General features: G+C 57.5%; 6 protein-coding genes across 6 annotated transcripts; 5 read left to right on the top strand and 1 right to left on the bottom strand.

Annotated features, from left to right (window-relative positions):
• Positions 1-834: 834 nt before the first annotated feature.
• Positions 835-1590, top strand: MKK02DRAFT_44438 (uncharacterized protein; the record flags this gene model as incomplete). The annotated part of the gene is made up of 2 exons (XM_053092931.1): positions 835-975; positions 1027-1590. The coding sequence occupies 2 exons, from the start codon at positions 835-837 to the stop codon at positions 1588-1590; spliced, it is 705 nt and encodes a 234-aa protein (XP_052945515.1).
• A 554-nt stretch (positions 1591-2144) lies between these two features.
• On the top strand, positions 2145-5900 carry MKK02DRAFT_44437 (uncharacterized protein; the record flags this gene model as incomplete). The annotated part of the gene is made up of 6 exons (XM_053092930.1): positions 2145-2341; positions 2518-3008; positions 3073-3286; positions 3353-4818; positions 4863-5213; positions 5266-5900. The coding sequence occupies 6 exons, from the start codon at positions 2145-2147 to the stop codon at positions 5898-5900; spliced, it is 3354 nt and encodes a 1117-aa protein (XP_052945514.1).
• A 222-nt stretch (positions 5901-6122) lies between these two features.
• Positions 6123-7818, top strand: MKK02DRAFT_33092 (uncharacterized protein; the record flags this gene model as incomplete). The annotated part of the gene is made up of 5 exons (XM_053088647.1): positions 6123-6407; positions 6520-6642; positions 6773-7347; positions 7476-7734; positions 7786-7818. 5 exons carry the CDS (start codon positions 6123-6125, stop codon positions 7816-7818), a joined length of 1275 nt encoding a protein of 424 aa, XP_052945513.1.
• Positions 7819-9138: 1320 nt separating this feature from the next.
• Positions 9139-12571, top strand: MKK02DRAFT_44435 (uncharacterized protein; the record flags this gene model as incomplete). The annotated part of the gene is made up of 6 exons (XM_053092929.1): positions 9139-10225; positions 10276-10769; positions 10815-10849; positions 10900-11054; positions 11102-11761; positions 11796-12571. 6 exons carry the CDS (start codon positions 9139-9141, stop codon positions 12569-12571), a joined length of 3207 nt encoding a protein of 1068 aa, XP_052945512.1.
• Positions 12572-13665: 1094 nt separating this feature from the next.
• MKK02DRAFT_33090 (uncharacterized protein) lies at positions 13666-15991 on the top strand (the record flags this gene model as incomplete). The annotated part of the gene is made up of 6 exons (XM_053088646.1): positions 13666-14530; positions 14594-14645; positions 14976-15065; positions 15285-15365; positions 15413-15893; positions 15914-15991. 6 exons carry the CDS (start codon positions 13666-13668, stop codon positions 15989-15991), a joined length of 1647 nt encoding a protein of 548 aa, XP_052945511.1.
• A 413-nt stretch (positions 15992-16404) lies between these two features.
• On the bottom strand, positions 16405-18194 carry MKK02DRAFT_33089 (glycoside hydrolase superfamily; the record flags this gene model as incomplete). Its single annotated transcript, XM_053088645.1, has 5 exons — positions 16405-16483; positions 16545-17282; positions 17334-17577; positions 17625-17938; positions 17992-18194. The coding sequence occupies 5 exons, from the start codon at positions 18192-18194 to the stop codon at positions 16405-16407; spliced, it is 1578 nt and encodes a 525-aa protein (XP_052945510.1).
• Between the last annotated feature and the right edge of the window lie 600 nt (positions 18195-18794).

Here is an 18794-nt window from a genome sequence, read left to right as displayed (position 1 = left end):
CGTTGATAAGAACTACTGATCTGAACTGATCTTTGCTACCAAATCCCGGCCCCTCGACTCTGCCAAGCGATCTATCCTCATCTCGGCGCAAGCATCGATTCACTAATATGTAGCTCTCACTCGCACCTACTGAGGCTTGGTAACTCAGCAAGATAGTAACCAAGCACACCCAAGAACATCGCGCATTGATCCCCGGCGCTTACGTCCCCGTATACGGACACCTGTCCTCCTGTGTTATCTTTTTCCGTAACGCGACATCATGCCCGACAAGACACCAATGACTTCCCTGGACGCGTCGGGAATCCAGAACACAGGAGCCAAGACTGGGGACGGCGGAACTGACAGCGGATCGTTTGCCGCTCGCGCCCAGTCTGCGGGAGGTACGAATGGCAAAGGTGAGACTATTGGCGGCGGCGATCATAATGGTGAAGGTGGGCAAGGTGGCGTGGGCGGCGGTGGCCAGCAGATGAGCGGAAGCGTACCCAGTCGGACAGCAAGACAATGGATCGGCCGGATCTTAACGCTCAAAACGTATGAATTCCAGCAAGGCTTCATCGCCCCAGCGTGTCCCTTTGTCGTTCTATCCCCTATGACGTGCTCGGCTATCCTTTACTTGACCGACATTTCTGACCAATGATACTCCGAGTCGTATTGGGTGGGTGGCGTCGGCCCCCACATTCTGACTCGTAATTGCCACTTATCCTTCAATACGACATCGCAAACTCGACCACCCTCCGATTACCTCGCTCATCCGAACGTCCTCAGAGTCACGTACTCTGCTCCAGCTTTTCATCTTCGTGCACCCGTCCCACAAAGACGTATCTTCACAATCCGATGCCTACTTCTGCTCTCAATCCGTCTGACGGCCCTCTGAACATCGGCCTTGTCTGCGGCCATCTCGCCAGGCTTCTCGGAGACATCCAACCCGTCGACAGTGGTGACCAAAGTGCAGATACACCGGTCCACGGCACGCACGTGACGGCCGGTTCCGACCTTGAGCAGCACGGAATGGAGCTGATCTTGCAGGTATCAGCTTTACTCCTGGACTTGGCAGAAACGGAGATTACGCGAAGGTTGGAGGATGCTGGTGCGGCTGAAGAAAGTGTGCAGTGGCCAAGGGCCATGACGGGAGCTGTCAAGGAGGATGTGGACGAAAGAATCGAGCAGCTCGTGTCGTGGACGATGTCCGATGATGCAGCTGCTCGTGAATGGCTGCAACATCACGAGCAGCCAAACTGGGTGCTCGCCCCCAACAGCGCGGACTTCGAAGCCCAGTCAGCTGCGCGTCAGACCTTTCTTGGGAACATCATCAAGAGTGCGACCCGAGAGGCCTTTGCGGATGCTGTCAAACGACTTCGCGCGGCGGTCACGTACGATTACATCCAGGCGCTGCGGAGTGTGGAGACGCAATTCGTGCACAACGACTCCACCATCAATCCTCTGTGGGGAAGCGCGAGCATTCACACCGTGGGATACGTTGCACGCAGGGCTACCGGCTTTCTCATCATCAATCAGTGGGGAAGCATCGACAGTACTGCGCTCAACGCAGGCAGCGAGGGAATCGAAGAAGTTCATACCGACGATGCGTGAACGTTCTCGCGACATCTCCTACGGATTTGCGGTAGGATTGTGAGACTGGAGTGATGCATTTGATACGTCTCAGCGGGATGACAGTGAGCTAGTAAGCGTAGATGGGGACAATCGAATCTTATTTGCAGCAGCACGCTCCTGTGTGGGCAAGCAAGTAGCAAGCTTGGGTGCATCTCCGCGTCCCTCGTGGACTGGTGCTGCATGATGAGCCTAAACGTTGCGTCACATCCTGGCCAGTGCATAGTGACCCAGATCCCATTCGTCCTACAATCTGCGAGCGCGCAAACAGCAAGCTGATTAGGCACTCACCATCCCCTGCCGCCTTGTCCAATTACACCGTTCCGAACTCCCGAAGTCCGCGTCGTGCCTGACGTGTTCGGCGGCGGCGAAAACGGCGATCAGACCGACGGCGCAGCACTCATTCACGTTGATCGCAGCTTCTTTCAACCTCACTCTTACCTTCTTCCTTCTACCCCTTGCGCATAGTCCCCCTTCTCCCATTATCAGGCATACCATGTTCCCATAGCCCCATAGCACAAACGGCATCTCCCAAAATGCCCTCCTCCCGCTCGTCCCTGGACAAACGGGACATTTATTACCGTCTACACAAGTCCGCAGGGTATCGCGCACGGTCGGCATATAAGCTGATTCACCTCGATGAGGAGTTTGATCTGTTTGGAGGCGTGAAGACGGTGGTGGATCTGTGTGCGGCGCCGGGGAGCTGGAGTCAGGTCGTTGGGGAGCAATTGGGGTGAGTGTACTTCTTGTTGACGTCTCTTCAAGGAGGGCGTTCGGAGAATTTTGAGCTGGTACGCGGGTGACCATTGGGCTTAGATCCTTGCAGGCAGGCATGCAGGAGGTCCGAGGTGTAGACGCACCCGTCCGAGATGCCTAGACCGCATATTTGCGCAACTACTGATAAAGCAGATCTGAGCTCGCATCTGGCGCAGCTAAGCTCGTCTCCCTCGACCTCCAGCCCATGGCTCCCTTGCGCCATACCACCACCCTCCAAGCCGATCTCACTACGCCAAGCACCATCCCTCTTGTCCTCTCTCATCTTGGACATACCAAAGCCGACCTGGTGATCTGCGACGGCGCGCCAGACGTCACCGGCGTCCACGACCTCGACGCGTATCTGCACCATCAGCTCCTCATGGCTGCTTTCACGCTCACACTCGCTATCCTCGCGAAGGGCGGGACGGCGGTGTACAAGGTGTTCTTATCGCCGTTGGATCCGAAGGGAGAGAGACTGAGGGAAGGGGTCAAGGTGTTCTTTAGGGAAGAAGGGGATGGCGGGGAGTGGTTTGCGGAGTTTGACGATGAGGCGGAAGGTGCAGAGGGGCCGGGAGTCGATGCTATGGGCAGGAGGGGAGGAGTTTGGATCAGGAAGCCAAGAAGTAGTCGGAAAGGAAGCGGAGGTGAGCTATAGCTTCTGGGTGCCAATATGCCTGATACCCAAGTGGACGTACTGACGCTATACAGAGGCATTTCTTGTCTGCCGGAACTACGATCCATCTACTGTTCCCCTCCCACCTACGTTCTCCGCCGAAGCCCTCGAAGGTTTGTCCCGCCAGACATCCGGGACTTTGACCCTCGACTCGCTCGCGCACCTCGCCGGCGGAGATGTTCGCATGAACGAAGACCAGGCGAGGCGTTGGGCAGTGCTGAAGGCCTGGGCCGGGAAAGGAGACCTCAAGTAGGTTTCATCTCAACAGACTCTGACGTCAGAGACAAAGGAGGTGTATGCGTGCTGATAGGATAGCGCTATGGCACAACTGTCCGATCCTCCGGCCGCCAAATCTGCGAGAAACTCCTTGGAGGTCGACGAAGCCTTCCCTCCGCCACTGACTCCACCGGCGCCTTCCTCGCCCACCATTACCCGTACCGACGCCACACCCGGCTCAGCTGCGCAAGGCCGTTCAATGGCACCTCTCTCCCTAACCATGCCTTCTCCCTCGCACCTTACACCCCCTCGCTCGACCCAAATCCCCGCTCCGAAGCCATCAACCAGCAGACATCGGCATAGTCGCTCTTCGATTGACTCGGATATCGTCTCGCCCTCCTCTCCTACTGGCCTGACTTCGGGCTGGGACCGGCTCGGCCCCTCACCCCTCCCATCTCCCATCTCCCCCTTCCCTCCAGGCGACCAATCCGGGTATCTCAATCTTCGACAAGAATACCCTATCCCTCCTCGCGAACCATACGCTCTATCTCGCTACGTCGCGCCTGATCTGTACACGGATCCTACCTTCCCGCGCCCAGATACGGACGGCGCTATCAGTCCGGCTCTGAGTACATCCAGCAAAACCGACATCTTCTTCAGCTCAGCGGCGAGCGCGTCCGGATCGGACATCCTCCCCGCTCCTCCAAGACCACTCTCCGGTACTACTTCATCGGGAAGCGGGTCGCTAGGTCGTGCCGGATCGATCGGGAGGGGACGTCCACCTCCTCGATCCCTGCTGTCGGGCGAACGTGAGCGTGAGCGGGCGGTCACGATGCCCACTACTCCGGTACCGTTCGCAGGTATGCCACCTCCTTCACAGGCCGGCTCGTCGGTCAGCGATGTATGGGGACTTCCGCCCCGGTCCCTCGAGCCCGCCTCTGCGCCTACTGGAGGTCGGGATCGGCGACTGAGCGGTGCTGGCCGCGTCATGTCCATCGCGCAGAGCTTTGGGTCGGGCGCGGCGTACAACCGCGAACGGACCGACTCGATCACCAGCATCAATAGCTCCACCGAGCGGGTCATGGCTAGCCCTCTTACCGGTCTACCTTCCGGCGAGTCGATACGCGGTCTAGCCAGCGCAGCTAGCGGGTCGAATATCCGTTTGTCGCCGACTGTCAAGCGGGCCCAGCTTGGCGTGCCGGTAATAGCAAGAAGGGAAAGTCAGATCGAGCGGGAAGAACATCGGACGACAGGCGACCAGGAGGGGGCACACACTCCGGGTGAGGTACTCGAGCCGATCGAGCCGACCCGCTTGGGCGATGTGGACGAGGACTATGAGATGCATGATGAGGAGGCGGAAGCGGGGACGCCGCTGGTCATGATGGGTTTGAGAGAGCGACAGGGAGATGTCATGGGGAGCTTTTCGGGCGTGCTGCCGGAATTGCCGCTTCAGAGGGGTCAGAAGAGGAAGTGGAAGTTGGAGAAGAAGTTGGGTGAGGGGGCGTTCTCGGCGGTCTGGGCGGCGACAGCGCATCAGGACGATGAGGACATGGAAGGTGTACAAAGTAAGCTCATTATCCCGGAAGGCGATTCAAAGCTGACCCTGCAGAACGTCCCTTATCCGCTGCCATCAAGCTTCTCCCTCGCCGCCTGACCACAACCAACGACAGGACTCGGATCTCATTCTTGCGGGAAGTCGGTGTTCTCTCCCGTCTTTCGCACCCATATATTGTCGCGTTCATCGACGACTTCGAGACCAAGGGGTACTACTGCCTGGCGCTTGAGCGGGTGGATGGTGGCGAGCTGTTTGACGTGATCCAGAACCCAAAGTGGGGCTCGGTCGTTGGCGGTCCGAAAGCCGCTGGAGAGGTCTTGGTCAGGCGGATATTCACCGAGCTGGCTAGGGCTACGGGCTTTTTGCATGCTTGCGGGGTCGTCCATCGAGATATCAAGCTTGAGAGTGAGTACTGAGTCTCCTGAGCGTTTTTGATGACAACGCGGCTGATGTCCAGACATCCTACTCGCCTCGAACCCCATACTCACTCTGCCTACCGACGCCGACTTGGCGGCCGTCTTGGCCTCGCTCCCACCCCAATCCGAACCCCTCATCAAGCTTACAGACTTTGGCCTTTCCCGCTTCATCTCCCCTTCCTCGCCTTACCTCACTACCCGCTGCGGTTCCGAATCCTTTGCCGCCCCTGAAATTATCATGGGCAAGCCATACGACGGACGTGATACGGATAGTTGGGCATGCGGCGTCGTCCTTTACGCCATGATCACCGGGGAACTGCCATTCGATCCCCCCGTACCGGTCGACATGAGCACAGAGGCGGAGAAGGAGGAGCGGCGGAAACGGATGCTGCGGATCGCCAAGGGGACGTATAGCTGGCCAAAAGAGGGGATGGGGAGTTTGTGCAGTGAAGGTGTCAAGGGGGTTGTGAAGCGGCTGTTGGTCAGGGATCCAAAGAGGCGGGCGAGGATGGATGAAATCTGGGGAGAAGAGTGGATAAAAGGAGAGGGTTCGGTGGGGCCTGTTCCGATTGCGCCGGAGGGGAGCGCTGAGGGATCAAGAGAGGAAGGAGGGAGGAAGAAAGTGTTGGACGGATGGGTGATATTGGGCGATCAAGGGGATGAGGGAGATGACTAGAGAAAGAGGACAATAGTCTCGTAGAAAAAGTAGACAAGGTGTCTGTGGATCATGTCCGTATGATGTTATAGTATGTGAGAGATTAGCATAATCATGTCCTCTAGTTGCGACATGTGCGCATTCTTGACTTCACCATCGACTGCCTCGGTCGTGGGTTGTCGAAATGACAGGCTGGCAAAGTCAGGTCCAATCGCAGCCCGGAATGTCGGATTCTGACCGGGAATGTATTCGGAAGCCCATAATTCCGGAGGCACTCCACATTCCTCGACAGGACCGCAGACGAGAAACTCGCTCATCTACACCGTCACCTCCATCTCTTACTCTGTACAGCAACCTGCGGCGACGATGGAGCCTCCCTCTTCGGACCCGGTACATCCACAGCTCCCTCCCGAGATGTGGCTGAGGGTCATCGGTCATCTCCAGCGACCTCGACCCCGGCCGACGGGAACCAACAAGCCAGCATCTATCCGCCAGCCAGATCTAGCGACTTTGATGCGCTGTTCCAAGGTGAGTCCACATACACACCCCAGCTGGAGGTTATCACCAAATACTACTATGATTGAAACAACGCTCGGCGGCCCGGAGACAGCTCATCTCGTGGGATTGTGCTGATTAGCAGCTGTTCAACAACCTCACCTCCACGGGGCTTTACACCAACGTCGTCTCGGACCACCTACCATCCCTGATCTACGGTATCAATCGACCGTCCAAAGATGTCATTGACCCTGAGGAAGAGCGCTTCGTACGCGGCTGGAAGGGGGACGGAACCCCTGACAATATGATCCCCATGATGCTCCGGATGAGGCGTGAACATTTAGCCCGCATGGGTAGGCCGACTTTTCTCCATCCATCAAGCCAGCTGATCAGTGCAGAATGGCCACAAGCATGATCACGATCCTCATCTCTGCGCCGACCACCGTCCGTCCTACGTCCCCGGCAGCAACCAACGCGCTGCAGCAGACGGCATCAAATCCAAGTTCGAACTGCTTCGTATGACCAAGCGGCTGTACCTCGAGTACCTTGACAAGACGGAGCCGACGTACGAGCGCCTCATGCATTACGGCGGGGCGCTGTACGATCTGTACCAGCCAACCAAGGCGGAGATGCTGAGGGTCTGCGAGGCGGAAACGGCCTGGATACACGCGGCCGCAGAGAAGATGGAGCCGGTCAAGCCGAATCTCGGCAGCTTCTCTACGGGTGTCTACCTCGGAGGTCAGACCGACGTCTGGATGTACCTGGAGGAGCATCAGGTCCAGCCTATCGCCAAAGCCGTCAGCGCCTGCGCCGTCGCGATGCTAGCGTTAGCGGGCAACTCCAAGGCCGACGTCAAGCTTTGCAATCGGGCAATTTACGGTCCAATACGCCTGGCTTCTGGCGTCTTCCCTCTTCACGGATCTGCACCCCCCTCCTCGGTCATACACACCGCTCACGTCGAGTCCTACACCGGGTCCGTCCCGTGCTTCCCTAGCCGGTCGGGTCGATGGTACTGCACCTTCGAGCAGATCGGTGCCAAATCCCCATACACCGTCGAGAGAGCCAGGACGTACCTCTCGTCCCTGATAGAAACATTCAGAGGCGGGAGAATATGCTCAAGGATCCCTCCGTCTGGGGGTCCCCCGCAATTTACACGCTCTCATTTGATATCTACCTCCCTGCCGTCATGATGAAGCCAGTGGCTCAGACGGCGCTTCGGAAGGTGATTCAAGACACGGCGCGGCGGACCAAGATGAGCATGGGGATTCCGGAGAGTCGATACAAGGATGAGTGGCGCCTCAAGAGCTTGGATTCGGCGCCCATGTGTGAGGCTTGCTTTTGGGACGTGTCAGATCTCGAGGTGAGTGCGGATCGAGAATGAGAAACGGGGAAGATTTGGCTGATTGACCAGGCGGTAGTATGCGACAAGTATGAACCGTGGTAGGTGCAGGTATCATACCTGTTGGTGGACACAATGCACTGGTACGTCAGTAAAGTACTACATGGCATGAAAGTCCAGGCTAATCTTGCCAGGAGCTCGCCCGGACTCTACGGGAACTGTGCGGGGCCGAGCAAGAAGAAGCGGAGGGGGTAGTCTCAAAATCTTGAAGTATACCTAAAATGTGAGATATTTTGGTGTTCACCACTTTTGCGGCGTTTTGAATTTCCGAACGTCGCGCGTGAGTGCTCCAGGACACTCTGCCACGTCATAGACAGTCAATCACCTGGTCAAGTGACAGTCCTCCGCGGTAACCACACTGCGATTTGGTAACAGTCCTCCGCGGTAACCACACTGCGATTTGGTATAGTCCTCCGCGGTATCAACACTGCGATTTGGTATAAACTGACCCCTCAAGTAGATAGAGGCAACTAGTACCGGTTCTCGGCCCATTACCGTTAGGAAGACAACAAGGGTTTACGGCTTGTCCGGTTTCTCCCGAGGAATTCATTCCTTTTGCACCTCTGCCGCAGGCTGCTAGATTTTTCTTGTTTCTTTAAAGGGTATTGACCAAAGCAGAAACGCGATGCATATGTGACGCACTCAAGCGAGCGGTTTTTATGGGCAACGAACGGGTGCACATTCAGCTCCGATGCTCCCTCTCTGGTGCAGGGCTCGGGGCTCTGGTAGCCTCAGACGGACATTGCCAGGGTCCTTGAGTCGGATGCGCTGGCCGACACAACTACTACAGCTGCCGCAGGGTGGCAAAAGATGCCCACCGCCACAGACATGCCGTAAGCCTCCGCATTCCTCATCTCCTTGGCCCTGGCCCCTGCGGCCCTGCGCGAGAAAAGGCCAGGCTGGAAAAGGCCTTTTGGCGAAGTTCTTGACCGTCACAAAACTTACCATCGCTCGTTCTCCTTCTACCATGCCTCACTGGACTCCCTTGGACAGCTACAGCTACGGAGGGCAAAGAGCCTCGTGGCGCGTTGTACGACCTTTGAAACGCGGTGCTCGGAGGAGGCAAACCTTCTTTCGAGCGTGTGTGTGTGCGCGAGTTGGGCACTTTGCCTTCGCGACCGTTGCTTATCCCTCACATGAGGCCCACATCGAGACGCAGCTCACATACTCAGGAGATGCTAGTCACCGGGAAGTGCTCTGCGAGGCTTGACCTTCTCTGCGTTCATACTGACACCTCTTTGACGGCCATCTTTGAACCTAGAAGTAGCTCGGCGTCCTCACACACACACAAATCACACAGCCCGCCACACAGACCTCCCATGCCGCATCACTCAACCTAGGCCATCCCTTTCCCTAGCAGCAGAAATGTCCGCTTCTCCTCCTCTTGCACATCTCTTTGTGCCTCTCCCTACCTCCTCCCCGTCGTCCTCCTCTTCCCCTTCATCCCCAGACCCGGTGACGATAACGACCCTTCACGATCACGATATACCGGCTCTGTCGCCCATTAATGAACGGAGCTACGCCCCGCACGACCCCTCTTATAATCAAAACCACTCCATCCCACCTATCAGACCTCCTCGCTCTCCACGTCGCACCCCACCAAAAAGGCTTGACGCCGAGTCACGTCCCGCTACGGATCGTCCTCGTAGGTATCGAAACAACTCCTCGCTCAGTCTCACATCGCTCGAGTACGTCCGGACGGCTTTGCGCAACTTCCGTGCCTCGCTTCCGGCTGCTCGGTTCCCCGACAAAACGCCAATCCGGTCACCTTCCAGGAAGTATCATCGAACCCGCTCGCCCACCGCCGATCTCGTTCTCCACAATCCCAGCTCTCCTACCACAGAGATGTCGTCGGCGCGAAGGCAGTCACAGAGGAGGAAAGAGGCGGTGCTGGCGGGTCTCCAAGGTGGGATCAAAACGCACGAGCGCTATGGCTCCGTCAAAGAGGTCAGGAGGGAAGGGGTTGGAGGGCACTGGAGGAGCTACAGCACGCCGCCACCGAGCAGCATCAGTGGTGCTCGGGAGGCGCTGGCGGAAGAGGGATGCGAGGAGGGGCATAAGCGAGTCATGAGCGAGGGGAACGATAAGCCGGCTCCTCTCCGAGCTCGCCCTGGTATACCGATATTCGACCAGGCGCCGCACCCTGCCGACGGTCGAAGGGCGAGTGTTCCTCCGCCTACTCTTCACATCATCCATCCCAGCATCTCCACTACTCCCGAGGATCCTACCGTGTATCCACCAGAACGCATATCGGTCCATGCGCTCCATCATCCCCACGGAGCGCTCGTTGATGATAGCGTAAACAAGTTCGCCACCGTTGTAGGCATCATGGATGCCGGTCAGGCGGCACGAGGGGCGGATGGGGATGATGCCGTGTACATGAGTCAACGCTTCGGGAGCGGAAGGGCGCAGACAGCGAGAAGGAACAGGGTGGGGCCAGGTGGTATTATCTGTAAGTGCTTCAACCTTCTTCGAACCAAGAGGTCCCTCGCTGACGAACAGCCAAAATTGCGTCGCGATCTTCCTTGTCCAAGCTGAAAATCGCTTTCGCACCATCGACTCCCGCTCCCGATGCGTCCCTCCACCCCCGCAACTCCGTTCGCCGACAGCCATCCCCGTCGCCATCCGCAGCTCGACACAGCTGTCTCTCCTCAGCCTCGCATCGACCCGCTCCACTCCCTCCTCTTCTCCTCAATCCTACTCCGAATCGCTTCGCGCCGTCTTCGTCTCGGATCCCTTCTCCCTCTCCGTCCGCTACTCCTACGCAGAGCCGAGCCCCTACGCCTCTCATCGTCCGAGATCATGCCGCCGGAATGAAGCTGAATGGCATCCCGCCAGAGAGGTCGTCTATGTGGGGCAAAGAAGAAGGACTGGTGGAGATACCGAGATTCAAAAAGCGGGAGCTGAATCTCGGGATTGCTGGAGGAGGTCTGGGCCAGAGAGCCAGCTGGGGTATGCTATGGATGGGATGGCTTATATGGGGCTTGTTATCGCTGGTATGTATCCGAGCCGTCCCGCGCAGGATCGAGCTGATGTACCAGTTCTTCGACGTCAACGTGCTGTACATGCTGGTCCAGTACATCCTCATCTTTCCTCTCGGCTCGCAAGCATGTGCTGATTTTGCAGATGCGCACAAAATCCCTCTACAGCGCCCGACTCGGCTTCAGCGCGGACATGGGTCTTCGCTGCGGCAGCCTTCTCGGTCTGCTGGCTGATCTCGGTATTTGGGGTCTGGATAGGCTGGGAACTTTGCTATGAGTTCTGGAGAAGGTGGAGATTACGTGCGTCGTCTTTGCTTGATGTGGTCATAGCCTAGCTGACACATCAGCTCGGCCCGCTATCGAGCCCATCCACATGTCTCTTCCCGCCACTCTTCACCTCTCCCTCTCCTTCTTCCAGCACTTCGCCTTCTTCCTCTACGTCCGCCTCTCTCCGTTGCGCACGCCCCACTCCAAGGATATTCTACCGGAGACTGCCCACCTGGCGATCCAGTCTCTTCCGGGTTTGGGTCCAGTCCTACCCCGCGCCAGTCTCGCAGTGGTCCTCCTCGTTGCCTTCTCCAGCGGGGATGACGGCAGCATCCGAGACGCCGCATTCTGGACTCCCACGACCGGCCGGCTCACCATGTACGCGCACGGAGTCTTACTGGCTTTCGGCAGTCTGACTGCACTGCGTCTACTCGTCGTCGTTCTCTCTGCTATCATTCTATGGGCCTTCTCCCGGCCTCGACGGCCAAGCCAATCTCGCCTCCGGTCCCGCTTCGACTCGTTTTCCACCTCCTCCCCAACCGATACCCGCCCGACTACACCCGTGGCAACACCCACCCGTCGCGATCCCGCCGATACCCAATCTCCGTCGAAGGGCTGGATAGCGGAGTCAGATCTCAAGTGGGAATGGCGCGAGCGGGGGCGAAACAGGCTTCAAGACGCTTTTGAGCTGTGCATGATTCGCCGGCCGAGGTCGGGGGCGCCTAGCCCGATGCTGAGGAGTACGGCGAGTGTAGGGCAGGGCTCACCATCGAGGGCAGGGGGTCGAGGCGTCCCGCTCGGTCGGATGGATATACAGCAGGCAGGGGGCGATGGAAGAGAAGGAGGGTGAGGGGGAAGGAGGAGAGGAGATGCTCAGCCCAACTACGGCGGATCCGTTCATGCAGATCGAGCCATCCAGGTCTCGCTCAACTATCCGCTTCGTCACTCCGCCTCCGCTGGACCGGACGGAGACGGATGAGACAACCCGTCCGGCTACCCTCGCTCCGGCCACACCCTCTGCTGTGCAGGCCCGACCTGAGTCAGGTACTCTGCCAGTCAATGGTACGCCTGTCCAGCCCACTAGGCAGTCCGATCCCGTCACGCCTACTACGGCCGGGCAGGACTCGGTCAATAGCCTCGACCCTCGTTCGGCCGTCGGTCTCGGCGGTCTTGCGGCTGCTCGGCAATCCGTCAGCAGTCAAGACCTCTTTTACACACCCATGAGTCGGACACCCGCCACGGAGAAGACGCGGAGCCGCACCGAGCTCGGCGGAGTGCATACGGAATCTACGTCAACTCTGGGCGCAAAAGGGACAGGCGACGCTGCGGCACTAGGCGGGACGTCCTCGTCATCCCTGACGCCCGCGCCGCCGAGCGCGTACCGCCCACCTCCTACTCCAGGTCCGGAACCTAGCACAGCTGGCACCTCTTCCACCGCCCTGCACGCTCTCGTCTCGACCGATTCATCTCCACAATATGCGGACGGATCGCATCACGGCTCAGCTTCGGACAAGGAGAACCAGCCTCATCCGGCAGCTTCGGACATATAGGATGCTGGCCTGGCGTCGCCTACCGCGCAGACCCGAGCCAGTACCGAGGCCACCAGTACCACCTCCATATCGGACGATTCGGCCGCCCTTCTTTCACGCTCATCCAGCTACTCCACGCACACTGTACCCGCTTCCCAGTCGTCCCACTCGCACGCCCACTCCACCCCGAATTCCGTGCGGCGAGCGAGCCAGGTGTTCCGAGACCGCTCGGCATCGCTCATCGCGAAGCTCCGGGACCGGTCTGCTTCTCTTGGTGGCTCGGACCAGAGTCATGGAGTGGGGTCAAGGAGGGGATCTTATGCCACGCTCAAGGATGGAGGGGGTTTGAGCGAATTCGGGGTGGACATGAGGGGAGGAGTGGGGAGGGGGGGCTTGGGAAACGAGCGCTCTACTAGCGTAGGGCAGGCAAGGGAGGTAGGGATGGTGGCGGTCAAGAAGGTTCGGAGCGGGACGGTCGGCGATGGGGTGAGCTAAGGCGGGGTCATCACGGCAGACCTGGGGTAGCGGTGGAAGGGCAAGGAAAGGAAATACCATATCTGGCGGAGCGAAAAAAGGTCTTGTGCGGCCATGTCGGAGATGTGTATCTACGGGCGATGTATTAGGGATGCGCATATCCCACGGATGGGTGAGTTGCAGGTGTCGCAGACTAGCGCCGTTTTGCCCGATCAGAGGGGCGAGATCCGGCCGGCTGGCGGCTAATCTACTCATCTAGTCGAGATCTAGCGCCACCAACTGCCTCCAGGATCTGTTCTCAAGCCACTCACAGTATATTGAAACGCGAGTGGTCCTTTCACGAACTCCTGATGAGCACTCTAGGAGCTACGATACGGCGAGGTCGCCGCTCTCACCGAGATCTACTCACAATTTACGAGGTCGAGGACAAGGGAGGCTAATGATTGATGATCCGGCCGTGGATCTAGCTTCGTAGAAAAAGGACGACTCGACCGTACGCGTACCCCATACACAGACATAAAAGGGAGGGAATGTCCTGCTCATTCCGCCTTCCTCATCACTTCCCTCGTTTTTGCCACCCACCGTTGCTCAGGTCCCCCTTGGCCCACTCACAAATTACCTGCTCAATACCATACAGCACCATGTCTGTCACATCGGATACTGACTACGTCAGCATCGATCAGTGTCCTCCTGACGGAGCTGACACCCACCCATACGTCCCGCTCACAGCTACCCGTGAGAGCACCATGGGAGTGAAGCGAGTCACCTTCGCACCCAGATCCGAATCAGACTCGGATCAGAAGCCGGAGAAGATGTCGACCGAAGGTGCACACCCTGACCTCGTAAGCGATCAGTACCTATATTGCGTGATTGACTGGCGAAAACTAACGGCTAAGGGGCCCGAGTCCGGCGATCCCACTGCACGCACGTTTCACAGGATACCCAAGTCTGTCGGCAAATGGCAAAGCCGAGCCCTGGCAGCTGAGACAGAGCTGGCCGCCAGTCGTGCAAAACTCTCCCGATGGTCCACCTACTGCTCGAATTCCGAGCTCTACGCCGAAGAACTGCGCCGCAAGATCCAGGAACACGGGGAGTACGAGAATCATCTGCTCGAGACCAACGCAAAGCAGTCCGAGAGAACACACTCACTGGAGGAGCAATTGTCTGCTCGGACTGAGACGGCCCGGAAAGAAGCGACGAAGTCCGTGGCGGGTTGGAAAAAATGTGCAGAGCTCGCGAATCTGCTTGTCGACTCGTCTCTCGCCACGATCCACGGTCTTGCCGACCATGCCATGTCCTCAAGTACAGCTGAGTGGTTTGCTTTGCCGCCTTTGCCGCGGCCTACACCGCCTGGACCTGCGCCGCCGAGCCCCTTCAGTGATGCCGGTCACGTCACGACCACGACCGCGAATGGCAGCGTGGACACGCATGCTCCGAATTGGGTGGAGCCTGCGAGGCCGGGAAGGGAGGGTGCAGGCGTACAGCCCTTCGGCTACGCTACCCGAGGTGAGCCCTCCTTGGACCTTTTGTGTCTCCAGCGATTTTTGTTTAGGCGCTTATACCGGACAGATGACCAGGTGACTTTCGACGAACAGCATCGTCACAATGCTGCAGCCTTCTCGTGTGCTTGATAACATGGGTTCCGGTCTGGCAGAGAGCGAGATTGTCTATAGGCTATAGTCGATCGTATGCAATGTGTGCCATATACGGAACTGGGCAAAAGAGACCTACCGCATGACATCCCTCCCAGCTTATTTACAGGTCTGTCTCATTTAGCAAGGACCCGTCACCACGATACTTAAGGAGAATTCAAAGCGCGAGATACATACAATGATCGCATTTGAGACTACATATATCCCGCAATGGTCACAGATAAAGGGTCTGGACCCCCCTATCGGCTGGACAATGGAACTACCTTCAAATGAAGATCGACTCAATCTGACATTGCGAGAAAGCACTGTACACCTGCAACGGGCAAAGCGCCGAAGACCGAGATTGCTCCGTCTGAAGTCACCGATGACTGCAAGGATGACTATGGCAGGTGATAAGGCGTGACTCTTGGGGTGAAAGGATAGTTGACGGGGGCAGGTTCAGGCCATGGAAGGGGGGAGTCATATACATATCCTCCCTGCGGGCCCTTTCCCCGGTCTTATACATATTACCTTGTATCTGTGATCTTACCATACACCCGCGGCCTTCATCCTCGGCTGCACGTCCAATTGACAGCGTCGAAAGCATGGTGACCATACACTACACTCAGGGCCCAACCGACTCCACGAAAGGCGGCTCCTCGTGTTGCGCCACCCGGCCCGGCACCCCCTACTGCGACGAGAAGGGCCCTGTCCATCGCTACCCCTCTCTTTCCAAAGAAGAACAGCAACGGCCCAGTACTCTCCCTCCAGAGACGACTCGCCAGCCCGATCCTACTGACCCCTCCTGCTCGCTCGTCATCCGAGAACCGGTGGCAAATCGGGTGTCATTCGACCCCTCAGCCGCCATCATCCCGCCTCTCCCGTCTGACTCTGGCACGGATCAGCCTCAGCCTACGGGGACATCCATCCCGGATGCTTGGCACGGAGACAGCGCGTACGAAGACGATGCTGCGACTACTGCGTACTGGAAGCATCAGTACAATCTCCGCGGCGAGATCATCGCTTCCCAGCAACACCGGATTGATCGCCATTGGGACGAATTGCGCAGGTACGAGTCCGCGCTCCAGGCTTCCGAGAGCAGGGTCAGCCAGCTGGATCACGCCTTGCAGCAGTCGGAGCAGGACAGGGAGGAAGGAAGGTGGGGCCTGGAAGAGACGTTGGCGCGGCTGGCACATGTCGACGCTGAACTGCGCGCTGCTCACGCTTTCAGCGAATTCGTACAGTCGACAATGCGCAGTGTGGTGGACACCATCATGAGGGAGGCGAAGGAGGGGATGAGGCAGGCGGAGCATATTCTACTGGAGCAAGAGCATGACGCTGACGACGCATCGACTGGCAAGAGGATGAAAGATGAGGTGCCGATTCATTCGGCAAAACTGGATGTTCACCGTTCTTCAGAGTTCCGGAATCAGTCGGTATGGAGCAAGGATCGGGCATGTACTTCGTAGTACGTCTCCAGGTAACATTCTTATGTATTGTCCGAAATCAGTGATCAAGGGTAGCTTTCAACCTTGATACTGTCGGATTGCACGGTTGATTTGTGTGTCTGCGATGTCACCACGTTGATGGTACTCGCTTACGCGGAGGACGGAGTAGTACGAGCCGGTGTCCCAACATGCGGAGAATGGCCGAGCATGCGTACGGTACTTGGGTATATCTTGATACAATTACAGACGATACAAATACAGGTGTCCGAGGGTGTACAAACTCGTCCACTCTGGGCAATTATCACTTTCCTGCGAGACACTTCTGCAACGCGGTGAAGTGGGTACCACCGGCTGCGCCTCCGTCATCTTGATCAATAGACCTAATGATCAGCTCGAGCTGTGAGAAGTATGACAAGCTAGAGCGAAATGGCAGGAACTCACCAGACCATGACGCCTCCCACTTTGGGTAGATGGAGCTTGCAACTGTCATAGACGTCCGTAGGACTCGGCCACGTGTAGAACACCTTCTGAGTCTCGTCGTAGTAGGAGGTAGCGAGTGCGGAGGCATCTCGCACACCCTTCGCCTGGGTCGCAGTCCAGCCTGCGGCCCCACCGATCTTCGTACTCCCAAATATGGGGAAGATTATCTCTCCCATGACGTCCTTGACGTGCAAATCGTTGTTGAAGAAGAGCACCCCAGACATACCTGTATCTACGCCGGTTGTCGACTCGAAGGCGCCCTTGGGAATCTTGCATCCGATCGGCTTCGCGGCCGAGCAAGCATCTTTGGGGACCGCTGCCATGTCAAAGTACTTGCCGTACATGGGGTATCCGAAGTTCATCTTCTTCGGATTGACACCCCGCGAGTAGATCTTGATCGTATTGTCGATCACACCACCACCAGCGTGATGTGACGTTGTCTCGCTGCGTCTGTTCATCGCATCGTAGCTCATGATGTTCCAGAAATCGACAACTTTGTCGATCTCCTTCATGGCATCCTCATCATATGCGAGATTGATGTCGCCCTCCAGTGCGGGTACTGCAAGGCTCAGGACGTAGCCAGGCTTGGCTGCGTCCAGCTTCTGTCGGATGGACTGCATGAGAAGGACGTTGTTGCGTTTGTCGCAGGGGGAGTTTGGCCTAGTTGTGAGGTAGGTCGCGCCATTGCCGACCGGATACCTAAGTCTATTAGTACTCGATCCTTACACAGTATTTGGACAGACCACTCACTCCCAGTCAACGTCGATTCCGTCCAGATTGAATAGTTTGACAAACTCCACAAAGACGTCGGCAAGGTTGTCCCGGTTCTCATCGGTAGCATTGAACCGGAAGAACTCGTCTAGTCCCCAACCGCCGACTGCGACCATGACCTTCATGTTTGGGTTGACCTTCTTCAACTCCACAGCGGTCTGTTCGTTCCACAGGCTATTGACTGAAGTGACAAAGGTATCGAGGGTCTTGGGGTTCCAGAAAGCTGGAGGGTTAGCCTCGTTCTCTAGCAACCCTCCCTTCCACGCTCACCAAGGATAAAATGGGTCACTCCAATCAGCTGGTCTTTGGTTGGCAGTGCAGCTGCGGACATGCCTGTACCATGCCATGCACTCCAGTACGTGATCAGTCGCTTGTTGTCTGCGTTGGCCGTTGTGGGGGTCGGAGGCGTGTACTTGGCTGTGACTGTCGCCTTCTCGGAAGGGCAAGATGTGACGATGCCAGCTGGTGCACCTCCGGCAGGCATGGGGATCTTGGCTTTGATGCGTGAGACATGCTGTGCGGCTGGAGCACCTCCCCCGCCTCCACCTCCCGCACCGGCAGGAGTATCGACCAGCGGCGGGGGACTGTCAAGTCAGCCCAAGTCTCGTAGAGCTAAGTCTTGAAGACTCTGACTTACGTATTACCAGCAACAAGCACGCTTGCTTCGCCTTCACCTTGACATATCTGACCTTGTGGAATGGGTGTCAATTCACCGTTGATATAATACTTTGATGTATCCGGCCGGGCGCATCTGATGGGCGCCTTCGGGGGAACCTGGGGGGATGGTGTAGCCCAGGCAATCCCGCTGGTGGCGATCGGTGCGAGTAGGGCAAGCTTCATGATGGTCTTGATGATGGAAGAAAAGTGAGTGAGTAAAGGAATGTCGCGCTAGATGCTGTCAAAGCACTGCTTGTGGGAAGATGAGAATTTGAATGGGGATCAGGGTACTGCTTATGGGGAACTGAATTGGGGAGAACAAGCCCCACTTATATCGTACTTGGGACAAAGATACTTGAGATCATCACCAGCCCCTTCGGGTGAGCTCATGAAAGGAACGCAGGTGGCAGCTTGGGCAAATGGCCGTCATACCAAAGCCTTCAAAGGGGCAAAGGGACCCTACGCGTGAGGCCCGTCCCTACGCACCCCTAGCTGATCCTTTACACGTCTCGAGCACTTGGAGGCAGTGTCAAACACCCTCACCTAGGGGCTGTACAAAGGTGAAGGCCAAAGCAGGGACAGCCGGTGAGGCGTGTGGCAGCTGAGCGAGGGATGAGGTGAAACGCAGCGGGATCAACCTGAAACGACTGCAGCCGAGATGAAACGCGGCGCGGCGGCCGTAGCGGCAATAGCTGACGTAAACCGCGTCTGAGTGGGAACTGCGTGGACTGCCACGTGGAGTGAGATCTCTGAGTCATCGGCCGCTGTTTGTTTTGACTTTTG

This window comes from Dioszegia hungarica, assembly GCF_025882075.1.
Source record: "Dioszegia hungarica strain PDD-24b-2 chromosome Unknown MKK02contig_8, whole genome shotgun sequence".
Taxonomy (NCBI): Eukaryota; Fungi; Basidiomycota; class Tremellomycetes; order Tremellales; family Bulleribasidiaceae; genus Dioszegia; species Dioszegia hungarica.
Note: the sequence above shows the minus strand (reverse complement) of the source record. Positions and strands in the feature narration are given on the sequence as shown.